General features: G+C 41.1%; 1 protein-coding gene across 2 annotated transcripts in view; it reads right to left on the bottom strand.

Annotated features, from left to right (window-relative positions):
• LOC117671080 (sodium channel protein type 2 subunit alpha-like) overlaps nucleotides 1–16,327 on the bottom strand; it is a 114,077-nt gene that overhangs the window by 33,325 nt on the left and 64,425 nt on the right. For both annotated transcript variants that reach the window (XM_034426744.3, XM_087882002.1), the window contains 7 exons: nucleotides 15,346–15,487; nucleotides 14,717–14,923; nucleotides 12,029–12,310; nucleotides 9,964–10,260; nucleotides 6,162–6,294; nucleotides 3,319–3,557; nucleotides 2,517–2,690 (listed from right to left, as the gene is read on the bottom strand). In XM_034426744.3, the coding sequence (XP_034282635.3) occupies nucleotides 2,517–2,690; nucleotides 3,319–3,557; nucleotides 6,162–6,294; nucleotides 9,964–10,260; nucleotides 12,029–12,310; nucleotides 14,717–14,923; nucleotides 15,346–15,487 (1,474 nt within the window). The remainder of the gene's footprint in view (nucleotides 1–2,516; nucleotides 2,691–3,318; nucleotides 3,558–6,161; nucleotides 6,295–9,963; nucleotides 10,261–12,028; nucleotides 12,311–14,716; nucleotides 14,924–15,345; nucleotides 15,488–16,327) is intronic.

The raw sequence follows: 16,327 nt of genomic DNA on the forward strand, positions 1-16,327 counted from the left end.
ACCACCGCATCAAAATGGATTGTTAAAATCTTTTGTAGAGGTTGCACCCTTACATGGACCTCCATTGTAGAGCCAGCCTGCTGCTGAATCAAGGCTGAAGCCAGATCAAGATGGTCTGTCAGTGTTCCTCTGGGAAACACAGCATCTCCCTTGTAGGACCATTGCAGGACTGCCCCCCCCCACACACACTTCTGTTTGGCCATGGAGCTTGCTGCCTCTGTGACGATTTCTGTTGGAGACAACAGAACATCCCAGCAACCCAAACTGTCTTTCTTTCATTAGTTTCTAGTAGCTATTTTAGAAAGTTGCCGTTCCTTCCAATAGCTGCTGCTACTGTCAATAGAGCAGGAAATCTGAGATAGGAAGAGTTTTTTCAACATCCCTGCTCCTCTTGTCTGGCTTCTGCCCTTACTTCTTTGCTTCTCCCTAACAACAGAAACCATTGTCCTGTCATGTGAATGTAGCAATTGTTGCAGCAATGCCTGGAATGCACTACCTGACACTGTGGTTACTTCCCCAAACCCCCATAACTTTAACCTTAGACTGTCTACTGTTGACCTCACCCCATTCCTAAGAGGTCTATAAGGAGCGTGCGTAAGTGCACCAGCGTGCCTACCATCCCTGTCCTACTGTCCCCATGTATTCGTATCCTTATCTTATATTCATAATCATGTTTATACTTGTATCTGTTATCTTACGTGTTTGACAAAATAATAATTAAAAAATATATAAAAAAGTATCTTATGAATGCTATGGAGGCAATGAAAAGAGCCTTGGTGGTGCAGTGGACTAAAGTGCTGTTAAGTAGCACTTAGCTGCCAGCTGCCTGCAATTACTGCGAGTTCAAATCTCACCAGGCTCAAGGTTGACTCAGCCTTCCATCCTTCCGAGGTAGGTAAAATGAGGACCTGGATTGTGGGGGCAATAAGCTGACTTTGTATAAAAAAGAACACTGCTTGCGGGGAGGCGAAAGTCCTACTAAGCAGGTATATACAAAAGTATGAAGGCTATTGCTTAATGCATTGTAAGCCGCCCTGAGTCTCTGGAGAAGGGCGGCATATAAATCGAACGAACGAATGAACAAATAAATAAATAAACTGCTATGTTTTCTTTCCTTCTCAAGGATGAGAAGGCCAGAGGGCGCTGGCGGGGAGGAGACCCCCCCATGGAGTTGGGGATGTGGGGGTCAATGTTGGCTGGCGGCCCCCAGGGGGAGAGCCTTCTCTGTGGGGGCACCCGCCCTGTGGAATGAGCTACCTCCTGGAATACGACTGATCCCGGACCTCCGGACCTTCCATAAGGCCCTGAAGACTTATTTATTCCAGCAAGCCAGCCTAGCCTAAATGGTTTTTAATGGAATTTTTAAATTTTATAGATTTGGGGTTTTAAATTGGGAGGCCGATTGATTTAATCTCTTTTAATTATCTTAACTTTTGTATTGTATGTATTTTAATTTTGGCTGTTCACCACCCCGAGTCCCTTTGGGGAGAAGGGCGGTACACAAATTAAATTAAATTAAATAAATAAATAAAATAAAACACATAGTGTGTGTTTGTGTATAGGGAAAAGCCATACACTTGACAGCCTTATATCCGAAGGAGCTTGCTGCTAATCAGTCTGAATGCTTGAGAAATCCAGGTTGTAATCAATTCCAGAATGGCCTAGAAATTTCTTCAGGGAACTTGACTTGTTTCTAGGAAATACAAAGCTTCTCATTCTGTTTCCTTTTAATCTGCCCTTCCTATACCAAACACCTGCCTACCACAGAGGCTACTTATGTTCTCTATTGTCAGATCCTATGTAGCTAGAGGCTATTAATGCTGGAAACAGAATAGTGATCTCCCTCTACATTCCACATTTGTTTTCTATTCTAGTAAGAATGGCTAAAATGCTTCCTTCTGAGTAAACTGTAGATCCCTCCAGTATTTTCAACTTATTCCAGATGAAGGGGATTTTTGGGGGGGGAGGGGGGTTGGGGGTTTGCTTCATCCAAAATGCACATCCCAAACAGGGAGTTTTCATTCTCCCCTAATCACACGGTGTCAAGCTCAATTGCGTCACATGATGTATTGCGACATTTTTTGCCTTTGCAGAGCCGGGGTGGGCGTGGCCTGCACGTGATGCATCTGGCTTGTGGGCCGCCAGTTTGACAGGTCAGACTATATAATGACAATGCATCCAATCAGTCTGTTTCCCTATAAGAAAATAATTGTATGTATGAATATTCCATCCAAGTGTTTGCAAAAACTCTAATGAAGATCTTGGCAGATTTGAAAATCCTAGACTGGCTTTTCTAATATAAAACTTCTGCTCTATTATAACCATCTCCAAATAGGATAAACAGAGTCTGTCAATTCCAGAGATATTATGTCTTCCTGCTTAAGTCAGCTAATCTGCAGATATCTGCACAACCTGCTAGATCCACCAAGTTCACAATCCACATAGAAGGATTTTTATCCTAAGGAAAATTGCAGCTCTGCTGGGGAAAAAAATCCCCTTACAGGTCAGATATTTACCAGTCTGAAAGATCTTAAGACTGACAATCCGTCCACATCTTGAAGACCCAACTCCATTAAACTCAGGGATACAATGATGCTATCAAAAATATTCCAGCCTTCTTGGAAATAATAATAAGGATCCATGGCAATTATTTTGAGGACCATCTCTGCAGTGAAGATTCCAGTGAAAACCTAAATGTAGAATGCAATCAGTTAGTTATTCCCATGAAAACTTCCATGTATTATTTTGTTGTTTAAAGGCAAACAGCTCAAGAAACAATACTTGAAATACAGTGACAAAAACAAATGTTTAAATCTTGTTTGTTCTCCAGCTCCAACTGAGGAAATCCATGGCTTGACATAATTTTAAAAGAGCTGAAGTACAGGAGAACTTACACCAAAGGACAGGGCATGAACCATGGAAAGGTTTGTTGAAAACAACATTATTTAACAACTTTTAATCATACAAAAATAGCCTTCTAGATGTGTGGGACTTCAACTTCCACAATTCTCAATCAGAACAGCATTCCCTTTACAGTCCTAAGGTTGTAACTTTAATTCTGAAAAGAAGGAACAGGTCCATGGGAAACACACATATTCCATAAAATAAACTCCAGATTTAATCTCAGAAAGGATTTCAATATTGTGGTGGAAAAAACAATATTTACTATATTGATGATTCCTGCTAAAAAGGCACTGATGTCTGGCTCAGATTTATATTTTCAAAAAGTTTAAAGAGACCCATTTTTTGAAAGCTTCCTTAGAATGTAGCAGGTTTATGAATTGTAAAATTATTTATATTTATAATTAATTGACTTACCATATTTCCAGTTTTAAGAACACTACTGAAGGAGTCCTCAATTGGATAATGTTCCATGCTCATGAATAGTGTATTTAAAATAATGCAGATGGTAATTCCAAGATCAACAAATGGATCCATCACAATTAAATGCATAATTCTCTTTATTTGTAACCACCTATCAGAACAATTCCAAATCAAGTAACTGTCCGCAAATTTATACCAGCATGGTGGACATTTCTGTCTTGATTCTTCAAGTTCTAAAGGAATTGAAAATATTTTTTAAAAACCACCTATACTGATTTCATGATTTACATTCATCAGAAAACAACAACTTCATTAAAGTCTGATTTGCAGGTTCATTTCTATGAACTTTCTGTCATAGCACATTTCAAATACTGCTACTTAAAAGGGCAAACCTATTTCACAGACATTGTAACAATTGGTAAGACAGAAAATGAAGTGCTGGATATTTTATTTATTTATTGCCATCACACAGAAAAACAATTGTAGGAAGTGCACAATAAAAAACTACTGTACAATCAAACTATTAAAACAATTACAAGTATTGTATTGTATTGTATTGTATTGTATTGTATTGTATTGTATTGTAAAAATACATCAGGCAATATTATTATTTATTAAATGGGGGTGGGGGGGAATGATGCAGCCATCTTTTTAGACCACCATTTCCTTGAGATCCTGAAGCAGCCATGTTTTGAGGGACATCTGGAAGGATATCAAGGAATGAGCCAATCTCACCTCAGAGATGAGGGGGTGGGGATGGTGTTCCACAGAACGGGCATCCCAGCAGAAAAGGCCATCTCCTGGGTCACATTAAATAAAACTCTTTCACAGATGGCAGATGTAACTGGGTGAAGGTGGTCCTTTAACTAACCTGGCCCCTTGCCATGAAGGGCTTCAAAATCAACATCTTGAATTGTATCTGGAAACAAACTGGTACCAATGAAGCTTACAGAGCAAAGATGTGACTTGTGCCATTCTAAGGGCACACATAACTGCTCAAGCCACCATATTTTGCACCAGCTGAAATTTCCAGATACTCTTCAACCGCAGCTCCATGTAGAACTCATTACAGGAGGTGACCAGGGCATGATTCTGTGTTAGTCACTTGTGAGTAGAGCCTCTTTCAACAGGAATAGGCACATCCCAAAACTGTTATCAAAAAATATCCTGCACCATCTTGAGCATAATGACTGGAAAAAGGATGGAACCATCCTGTCCCAGTTGAAAACTCTATAACCTGCACCCCATTGCTCAGCTGCAGCCATATCAGAGGACAACAGTGTAAGGCTCTCAGATGTATATGGAGAATTGTACATTGATCTAATTGTAACTTCCATTCAAACAAAGAGGTGTGTAGTATTTGTTCCACCCTCTGTTTCTTCCTTACTATAACAAGACACCTAAATTAAAATTAGGTGTTAATTAAGCCTTTGTCACGGTTTATTCTAGTACTTGAAAAAATCCTCTTCTAAAAATACATCCAGTGTACTATTTTTTTTAATAGGCAGACTATCAGTATACTTAAGAGAAAAGACTTCACTCTCATCTTCTTGGTTTTAGTTCTAATTTAAATCTTGCCTGTAGGAGATGACCAGGCTGAGCTGGAGAGAGGGGTCAAATGCGTCATCAGTCATGAGTCCCTGCGTGCCCACAAGAGATTTAAGTACAGCCCACCTTGAATGCCTTTCTTAACTCTCGCTAATTTCCCTTGACCATTAATAGCTCAGATTCTTGTAGAGAGCTTAAGCTTGTAATAAATCTTTATATTCCTTTGAACTGCCTGAATCTCCTGATTTCCCTGGCGCTTGACATTACCAATTTTAACTGCTTATCATTTTGTAAGCCGCCCAGAGTCACTTTATTTGTGGGCAACATATTATAAACAAACAAACAAAGTTTACATTATAAAATATACTATTAAGAAAAAATGCTACCTTGAGAAACATGAGATAGTTTGATTGACTCTCCTTAAACACACTGAAGGATGCATGAGAGGGATTTTAGGCCCACTCAAGTGAATTGTTCGACACATTAGATCAGGGGTGACAAACTCAAAGCTTGTAGGTCAGATCCGTCCCTTGAGATGCTTAGATCTGGCCTGCGGGGCTGCCCTTGAAACCAAGGACTAGCCTGTGGTGCCTTTGCCAGCCAAAATGGACCTCAGGAGGGCCATGTGCATTTTTGCTGGGAGAGGGTTGCCGGAGGCCATCGCAGCCAAAATTGGAGCTTGGGAGCCTGTTTTCACTGGCAGAGCACTTGGACCACCACAGGTTCCTCATACTAGTGACATCAAGCTGTCTATGCTGCCCCCCCTGGTCACGCCACCCTTCCCTCCCAAGGTCAAACACAACTCTGATTTGATCCTCAATTAAATTGAGTTTGACATCCCAATTTGATTTGGATCGTAAATGGTCCAAATCAGCAAATTTCCTGTGATTATGCAGGCATGAAGCAATGAATGTGTTTCTTTACCATCTACCAGTAACTGCCATCATTCCATTTTCTTTTCTTAATTGCTTTCACCTAAATCTGTAGCACCAGCCAGGAACACCTAAAGCCAGATACACCTTTTCCAATGATGGCACATCAGCAGACCCACAAAGACCCACTCTCCAAGAAAATGGAGTGTTTTAAAGTTTTATAGGTGTTGTGCACATCCTGAATTACGTTTTGTCTATTGAGTCCAAATCGCTGCAAAGCCTAATAAAGCACAGTGGTTTTTTTTTAAACTTGATTAGCGCTCTATTAGCTTTGTAAAGCTTTCCATTTGCATAAGTAAACCAAAGTTTCATCGCAGATTTACTAGGCTAGGCACACAGCTATACGCAGGGACCCACCTTCCATCGTGTTTGTGATAATGCTTGCTATACTCATTGCTCTTTCCCTTATGGTGGGGTCTTCCAGCAAATCCATTGATATCTGAAAAGAACTGGACCGCCTCTTTTTGCCTTCCACCTCAGAAGCAGTAGTCTACAGTGAAGTAAGAAGACTAAATTATCGACATGATTATGGAGATCTATACTAGAACTATAACGCAAGACAAATAATTTCAAGAAGTTCATGCTATTGCACATGCACCTGAATCTTTCTGTACTTCTTAAACTTAAACATAAGTCAACCGTAGAACATATTTTATGCTTGTTACATGTAACCAACTAAACCTGCACCTCTACAACAGGCCACTTTAGCCTTTTAGCTTGGAAATGTCCCATGACCAGGCTTGCACTTCAGGAGCTCTTGAGGGCTGACTTGCAAATCTTGTATGTTATTTTGAATATATTTTTTCTATAATAATTGAAACTACATTACAAGTTTCCCAAAGCCGCGCTTGGATCACGATTAGGTTCTCGACCCAGACTTTAGCAGGGATCCATCTATAGCGGGGTGTCAAACTTGTCGCGTCACAGCAGTGTCACGTGATGTATTGGGACTTCCCCCCCCTTCGCTAAACCGGGCGTGGGCGTGGCCAGCGCATGACGCATCTGGGCCACAGGCCGCAAGTTTGACAGCCCTGATCTATAGCACGTTTTTAAAAATTTAGTTTTGCAGATCCTCTTTGGTTCAAGTAGAATCTGTTGGAATAGTTTTCTGCTATTTTGAAATGGAATATATACAAAAACCATACTGTAAGGTAGGCTTTGGTTTCTAGAAATGCTGGTGGCACATACACAAATATTAAGAAAAGAAAATGAAAAAAGTTAAAATACTGCCCAATAAGGGAAAAACTCAAGAAAACAGTGGCCTCACTCAACACTATGTCATTGCTATCCCATTGCCTTAGTCCAGGGGCCGGCAAACTTAAACACTCAAAGAGCCACTTGGACCCGTTTCCCACAGAAAAAAAACACACCGGAGCCACAAAACCTGGGTGGGCGTGGCCAAGTCGATGTCACTCACCCAGTCACATGAACCCCCCTAGCCACAACTACCCAGCCACAAAAACATTGTCTCTCTCCCCCTCTTCCTATCTCCCCCTCCCTCCTATGTCTCTCTCCCTCTCTTCCCCTCTCTCACCCCTCTCTATGTATCACTCTGTATGTATCTCTATGTCTCTCTCCCCCCCATCTCTCTCTGTCTCCGTGTCTCCCCCTCCCTTCAGGTGACCATCCTCCTGCTCCCCCTCCTCTTGTGATGTCCTGGACGGCTGTGGCTGAGCCAGGAGCATGTGCATGGGCGGGGAGACCCTCCCCAAACAAGCACCAAAGCACAGCAAAGGCACCCGCAGGGTGAGCGGCTGTTCGATTAGGAGAGTCTTAACAGGATGGGGCTTCTTTCCTGCACTAATGCTCTGGCCATCGCCTTGCTGTTTCATCCCCCACCCCCAGCAGCTCTTCGGCTGAGTGCGGAGGGTGTGAATTCCAGCCTGAAGCGGCAGGAAGCAAAGGCTGCCTTACGTGCAAATGTGGCGCAAAGGTAGGTACGGGCAGCTTCTCTCCTGCACTCTCCTCCCACTCTCGTGATGCCCTGGCCGACTGTGGCCGGGAGCATGCGCACACGTGGGGAGACCCTCCTTAAGCAAGCCGCTGCCCACTCTGCACGCACCTTTCCTGAGCTTTGGCGCTCGCTTGAGTAGGGTCTCCCTGCGTGTGCGCACGCTCCCAGCTCAGCCACAGCCGGCCAGGGCATCACGAGTGTGGAAGAGCCACACTCAAGGGGCCAAAGAGCCGCATGTGGCTCGCGAGCCGTGGTTTGCCGACCACTGCCTTAATCCCATTGTTTTCTATGCACTGGTGAATATGAGTCTTATTTTCTGCAGAACTGTAACATTTACAATTGAAATGATTGTGAATATTCGATTACCTCTTATTGCCAAGACACAAAAATTATATATGTAAATCAAAGCATGAAGATTCATACTAGAGATTAGAAGAATTAGTTTTATGTTTAGATAACCTGACACCTTTCACATGGGAATCTAGAAAGAAAAATTAGGTCATGCAACAAAAGTCATTTCAGCAAACAGCATTATGTTTTTGAGCCAGTGCTCCTCCAGGCCTTCAATCCATTCTGAACAATTGTTTAAAAAAATCAATAACAAATTTATCCCAGGTGCATCTTGTTGCATGCTCTGCCTAGCAATAAAAACATGACTTAACTGAGCTTCAGCACACCAACCATAAACCAGGGAAGATATTCCGGTTTATAATACTCTATGGAGCTGCAAACACAATATAGTTAAATGTGATCTAATCACGTTTATTATGTGATTAGATCATATTTATTTATTGCATCCATTTTTAAAATTGGGAAATGAGTTATTATACAGTTGGAGGACCATACCGTGAAGTTAATGAGGGGCAAACATTGATGCTAATCTCACAACATACTCTTGAGTACCAAATGGTTCTTTCAAGAGAACAAAATGAAGGTTCTCCTGATCCTGGCATGGAGTGCAGGATAGTAAGCCAGGTAGATTTCACCCTCCATTCTGCCCACAATATCTCTATCCAATCATATTACCCGAGTTTAAATGTGTGCAGCTCCACACAAATTTATGTCTATCTATGTAGAGATGTACACACACACACAAAACCCCATGAGCATTCCAATATACAGGCTCAGTGTAGGCAGTAAGATTTATTGGTGTCCTTTGTGCCTTTTTTTTGGAAAGCTGGTTTCTAGGAGAACTGCTGCCTCAGGAATTGTCCTTACTAGGCTGAAGTGCCACAGAGAATGGAAGAACGCTGGCCTTGTAGCCAGAGCATGGAATACTTCACTCTCTATGGTGACAGAAGTGCCTTCTTATTAAGGAAAAGCAATGAGACAGATACCAGTGGGAGAATTAAAAAGAGATAGAAGCAGCTGTGGCAATGGAAGAGAGTTAAGTAGGGGTGCACAATTTTGGGGGATTGAGTAGCAATAGCAATAGCACTTAGACTTATATACAGCTTCACAGTGCTTTACAGCCCTCTCTAAGCGGTTTACAGAATCAGCTTATTGCCCCCAACAATCTGGCTCCTCCTTTTACCAACCTCAAAAGGATGGAAGGATGAGTCAACCTTGAGCCTGTCAGGATCGAACTTTAGACTGTGGGCAAAGTTAGCCTGCAATATTGCATTCTCAGCACTGCATCACCATGGCTCCTACCACATTGTGTGGCTAGGGTTGCATTCCCAAAAGTAGGAGACCCGGATAAAGAGGTAAGATCCAAACAAATAAAGTTAATGGAATTTTCAACCCTTTTGGTACATTAAAAAAAAAATCACATTAAACAGCTTTTTGGAGAGGCTCTAAGGTCCATGTGGGCCCTTCTAGAAACAAGGTACATACATAATGGATCTTTTAGGCAAGGATGAGCAGGAGCAAATCGAAGATAAAGGAGCAAAGAAGGCGAAGGTATTTGCTAAGCATAAATTAAAGGTAAACATGGCAACAAACCCTTTTGTACTTAATTTAATTTTAATCTTGTTTTCCTTTAAATCGCATTGTGTGCACGGTGTTTGCAAATACATGCAGCAGAAGTCAGACCATTTATTTTCGGGTAGCCCAGTGTTAAAGCCTGGAAAAGGGGGCAATATCGAAAGCATTTCCAAGATGCAGAGGCATTCGGGATTTGGATTCCATTCTGGAGACCCATCATGCCTACGCTACTTAAACCTTCCTTACACTGTCATCGGTAGTTGCTTTATCTATTATCACCTCTGGGAGAAGCTGTCCTGTGGGCGACAGGAGCACAGGGGGTCCTCCTACCAAGGAAACCACCCCATTGCAGTCCACACTGCTCTGCATCTTCCCATTCATTGGAAACATGGTCTGACTAATGTTGCTGCTGCGACGGTCACTATGTCTGCGTACAACAAAATAGGAACCATTCCGGCTTCCGTTTTCTTCAAAGGTGCTGTGCTCACTATCGGCATCGGAGCCTCCTTCGGCGGTTGGACCTTTGAAGCTGGAGAAGCTGGCCCGGCTATTGCGCCTCGTGGGAAACAGCATTGACTAAGGAGACAGAAATTGAACCGCCGAGTGAAAACTTGCAAATCGTATACAAATCTCAGTTGGATGACCCTAGGCAATAACTTTCGGGAGGAAAAGTACAGTTGATCTTATTGAAATTGAGTACAGTTGATCTTAAGTATGATGGGATCAAACTTCTAAACTGATTCCATGGGGATCAGACATGCTTCCTAGGGCAGTGATGGCTAACCTTTTTGCTGTCGCATGCCAAAAGCGTGTGTGTGTGTGTGTGCGTGCGAGGGGGCGCGCGCATGCGCATGCCCACATCCATAATTCAATGTGCCCCCCCACACTCTGCACCTGTGACCCCCTGCGCTCCCCCCACTTTTGGCACATGATGGCATAGTGGGCCCGATAGGCCCGTTTTCTGCCATCCCCAGGCTCCAAGGCCTTTTTAGAAGCCCGGGGAGGGCGAAAACGGCCTTCCCCACCACCCGGAGGCCGGAAATGACCTGTTTCCTGACTTCCGGTGGGTCAGGAAGGCCTGAAAATCAGCTGGCTGGCGCACGCATGCGCACTGGAGCTGACCTAGGGCAACACTCGTGTGCCCACAGATATGGCTCCACGTGCCACCTGTGGTTTGCCATCACGGTCCTAGGGGATAAAGGAATGCAGGTTTGACTTAGAAATGGGGAAGTGGAACCACAAGCCATTATAAAAAGGTTACCCAAGTCCTGGCAAAATAGAAAACATGAGAAAGAAACTCAAAACATTCAAATATTGTTTTCTACCACCTCTTCTTGCCTCCAATGATACCATCTATAATCTCAATTTATCCTTTGTTTGCGAAGATAGTTATACTTCCAAATTGAGAACAGCCACTATTTTCATTTTTTAGAAATTCCTATATGGCTGTGTGAAGCTTATGGACTTTCTTAGAAACGTGGTTAATAGTGCTTTGAAATACAATAGCTGTTTTTTTTTTTTTAATTAATAAGTAATCAAAATCAACATGGGCCAATAGCTCGACGCATATCAAGAGCGATGTCCTTGGGCACTATTCTCTGCCCCCCACCCCAAATTTCAGTAAATGCTAAAAGGTACTTCCAAACACATCAAATTTACTGCATCAAAGGCCCATCAATAAAGCTCTACACATATTATTAAAGGAAAATTCAACTATAATTAGTGGTTCCATTGAAATGATAATTTCTAACTAGTAGAATCTTTGCACTACCAAGTTCTTATTAATAAGTCATGAAAATGTCCATACAGTACAGTTAAATAGGTTATTTTGCTATTCAGATACTTAGCACCATTCTGTCTTTCCAGTATAGCAACAAAGACCTGGCTTCAGTGGTCCCCAATCCCCAAGCTGGTCCACGGCTTTTTAGGAACCAGGCCACACAAGCGAGTGCAGCTTCATCTGCGCATCCGCGGGATCTAGGTAGCATGTGGAACCACTACCAGCACCGCCCCGGTCCGTGGAAAAATTGTCTTCCACGAAACTGGTCCCTGGTGCCAGAAAGGGTGGGGACCACTGCTCTACTGTCTTTTTTAGAAAAATCTTATTCCTCTCTCCCCAAATTTCATACTATTAACCCCCCCCCTTTTTCCCTAACTGTTTGGCTTTCTAATAACAAAAAGATAGTATTGTTTTTAAGTTCCTAAAGTTACTGCAAGTAATGACAAAAATCTAAATCCCAGAAGGACACAATATATTTATACACGTCTTGAATGAAGACCACAAAGTGTCTTTCAGGCCCTCATCTGCAACAATTTGGATAGATATACCCACAGGATATCTGACCTGGTATGGAGAAATGACCCTGTTTTCATACGTGAGTCTATTCCCTTCCAAGGAAAATCGAAATCCTTTCCTTCGGATGCTACTATCTGATTCTGATTTTGGAAACGTTTTGTTGTTCCCTCCAGGTTCGCCGACAGACAATTCTCTTTGCCGTCTTTTTTTCCTTCGGTTTCTCCTTTCTTTAGCACTTTTGGAGCTTGATAATTCTGAAGATGTTTCGGAAAGTCTTCCAAGAGCAGCATCGTCCCTGAAATCTTTATAAGCCGCTGCCGCCGCCAGTGCCTATCGTATGAAGGGATCAACTGTGTAAGTGCTCTTCACACAATTTAGTTATTTAGTATGATGCTTATTACTGCCAAAGAACACAGCTTGAAGAATACAAGTGGGCAAAAAACCAACAACATGCATGTATCAAAATATTAGCAAATGAATATACACCAAAATAGGGGCTTTTAGTCTTTTTGTTTCATAGGCCTCCTTGAGGGTCTTGTGACATCTATGGATACCATCTTAGAAAAATGCTTTTAAAATGCACGAAGCCAAATACATAAAGAGATACTACGTTACAAAGGAAATCGTTATACTGAACTACAGGTATCAACATATTTTAAAAACAGCAATATGGAATACAATATATGTGCTTCATTATTAAGCCATTTAATCAACACAAGCTAAGTTTTAGTTAAAATACAATTATAATTTTTCCCTCTTGAAGTTTATGAACCCCTTGAAATGTATCAGTATGTTAAGGTAATCCTCGATTTACAACAGTTCATTTAGTGACCGATCAAAGTTAAAACAAGCACTGAAAAAAGTTACTTATGACCATTTTTCACATGTACAACCATTGCAGTATCCCCGTGGTCATCGATCAAAATTCAGCCACTTGGCAACTGACTCATATTTATGAGGGTTGCAGTGTCTGGAGTCTACTGGAGTCATGTGATCCCCTTTTGCAACCTTCTGGCAAGCAAAGTCAATGGGGAAGCCAGATTCACTTAACAACCGTGTTACTCACTTAACACCTGCAGTGATCCACTTAGGCAACAACTAAGGCAAGAAAAGTCATAAAATGGAGCAAAACTCACTTAACAAATGTCTCACTTAAGACAGAGAGATTTGAGGCTCCGTTGTGGTTGTAAGTCAAGGACTGCCTGTAAATATTTAGCTGATATATAATAATGAGAATTAGAATCTAGCCTGTGTGTTGTGTGTTAACTCTATGTGTATCATTAAATAAGTGTATCATGTTCTGTATCTAATATTGTAATAGTGTTCTTTCCATCCACATGAGCACCCGTCTGGTTCTAAAGCTCTGGGGACTCAATCCCCAGAGGGGACAATGTAAAATTTGTTACTACCGGTTCTGTGGGCGTGGCTTGGTGATGGTGGGGTAATGTGACTGGGTGGGCGTGGCCAACTTTTTTTTTTAAAAAAAAAAACTTTTCAAAGCATTTTTTCTATGCTTTGAAATTGTCAGAGGTATTTTTTTAAAAAATACGTCTCTGACAATCCCAGCTGAGTTGCCTGATAGGCAGAGAGGTATTTTTTAAAAAGTCTCTCTGACGATTCCAGCTGAGTTGCTGGGATCGTCAGAGACTTTTCAAAGCATTTTTTTTTACCACCTCTTTGGCCAAGAGGTTGCAGAAAACAATGCTTTGAAAAGCCTCTGATGATCCCAGCTGAGTTGTGCAATCATCAGAGGCTTTTTTTTTTTACTTTTAAAAACATTTTTTCGTCGGAAGAGGTTGTAGAAAAAATGCTTTTAAAAGTTAAAAAAAAAGCCTCTGATGATCGTGTGGCTCAGCTGGGCATGTGGGGGGTGGGGCAGGGATTTTTGCTACCGGTTCTCCGAACCACCCGCCGCCATCGCTACCGGATCGGGCGATCCAGTCCGAACCGGGAGCATTTCACCCGACTCAATCCCATCCTTATGAAGGACAATAACACTAAGTAATACCCTTAATTTCCTGTCATCTTTGTTGGTGTTGCATCTGTACTACAACTGTTATTTGACAAATGACAGATGTCATATGAGTCATAAGCTTTCTATATGGTTGATAAAGGCAAGACATAATGAACCCATATAGAACTCTATTTTTATAAAACATATCACATCAGGCACTGGTGTACAAACATATACAAGTAGTCCTCGACCTACGACCACAATCGAGCCCAAAATTTCTGTTGTTAAGTGAGTCATGTTTTAAGTGAATTTTCCCCCATTTTTCGACCTTTCTTGCCATTGTTGTTAAGTGAATCACTGCAGTTGATGAATTAGTAACACAGTTATTAAGTGAACCTGGCTTCTCCATTGATGTTGCGCTTATTAAAAGGTGATCACAGGACCTGGGGACGCAGGAAGGGTAAGTAAGTATGAACCAGTTGCCAAGCATCTGAATTTTGATCACATGACCATGGGGATGCTATAAAGGTTGCCAATGTGAAAAATGGTCATAAGTCACGTTTTTCAATGATGTTGTAACTTTGGACGGTCAGTAAATGAACTGTTGTAAGGACTACCTGTACCTTGAAAATGAAATAGATTTCTTGAACACCTTGAGATTGAAAGCAGTGCCGCAGGGGAGTCTCACAAAGTCCCTCTAAAAGGAAAACGTTTAAGAAAACATTTTGTGCAGTTCCTACTTATCTATATTTACTTTTCTTGAAGATTTTAGACACCAGTACCTGAGCTTCCTCTTGTTGCCTTTTCAGATGCTCAAGCATTTGCTGATACTCTGTCTCCTTTCGCTGAGCTTCCTCAATAGTAGCTTGATTTTGCTCATCGTAGGCCATAGCTACTACTGCCAAGATCAGGTTGATAAGGTAGAAAGAGCCCAGGAAAATCACCACGACGAAAAAGAACATGTATCCTTTGCCAGCAGCCCGCAATGTCTGGGAAACCAAGGAGTTACTAGGTTAGTAAACAAGTGAATGTTAAAAGTTATGTGTGTATCTATCTCTCTCTATTTATATATCTTCCATTGATGTTGTCTCTTAAATATACGGAATGAACAAATAAGTATTGGATCTATTATTCAGCAATATAAACATATTTTCTGAATTTAATACATGTATTCAACTCTACCGCCATGTATCACTTGTTTAAAAATGGGTAGGATGAAATTGGGAAGCCGAATTAAACGACATCAGGCTTTTCAGTACTGCATGTGAAGTTTAGCTGTTTCTCTAACCAATGGTTCATAACAATTCTTCATCTGAGTCATATTCACAATATGACAGGGTGGTTTATATTTCAGCCACTTGTATAAACTATTTTTGGCCTTTCCCACAATTAAAAGTGTTATTTTTCTCACCTGTTGATAAAGGTTTTCCCAGTAATCCTGAGTCATAAGCCGAAAGAGTGACAAGAAAGCCCAACTAAAGCTATCAAAACTTGTATAGCCATAGTCCGGGTTTCTACCAATTGGTACACACGTGTAACCTTCTGGACACTGCCTATAAAAAAAGATGATGAAATGAATATTTTTGCACTTTCTAATTAAGCACATGGAATATATCTCAAAGCAAAAGTAAAGGAGTAACTGTATTTTGTACCTTGAAATATTGAGATGTATAATAACCCAAACTGCATGGAACAGTTGAAAATAAAAACTTTATAGTTTTTAAACTTATTTAAACATTCTTGAATTCGATCATTGAAAATATCCCATATTCAGGATTAATATGTGAAATTACCTCTCAAATTTCATACTTCTTCAAATCAAATCAAATGCATCAATCAGATCAGAAACTTTGAATGCACTTTAAAATGCTCGTTTTAGACTAAAATAGTTTAGAAATAAAAATCGAACACGTAGAGATATATCAGGCATATTAAAAGTCAAAATGCAAATTACTACGTGGATTTATAAAGATTTGAAGATCCTATGGATAACAAAAAACTATCTGTGTATATATTCAAGGCTGACATGAATCAGAACCAGACTGGTCTCAGAGATTTAAGGAGATTGTATTACTTAAGAGTTCATCACATTGAGTCCCATCAGAGTGAATATCTGAGGTTCAGTCCCGTTTTGATGGAGATTCCATTTTGGGTACTTTTCTTCCTATTTTTCTTCTTAAAGAAAACAGATAATTTTTAGCTCTATCTGAACTAGTTGTTAATTAATACCGTATTTCCCCGAAAATAAGACCCTGTCTTTTTTTGAACCCTGAAATAAGTGCTTGGCCTTATTGCCATGCGCTCAAAAGCCCGATTGGGCTTATTATCAGGGGATGTCTTATTTTGGGAGAAACAGGGGTATGATTTTATGAGTGTGTGAAAAAGTTCCCATT

Source organism: Pantherophis guttatus, chromosome 1 (assembly GCF_059756535.1).
Source record: "Pantherophis guttatus breed Tessera chromosome 1, ASM5975653v1, whole genome shotgun sequence".
Classification (NCBI taxonomy): domain Eukaryota; kingdom Metazoa; phylum Chordata; class Lepidosauria; order Squamata; family Colubridae; genus Pantherophis; species Pantherophis guttatus.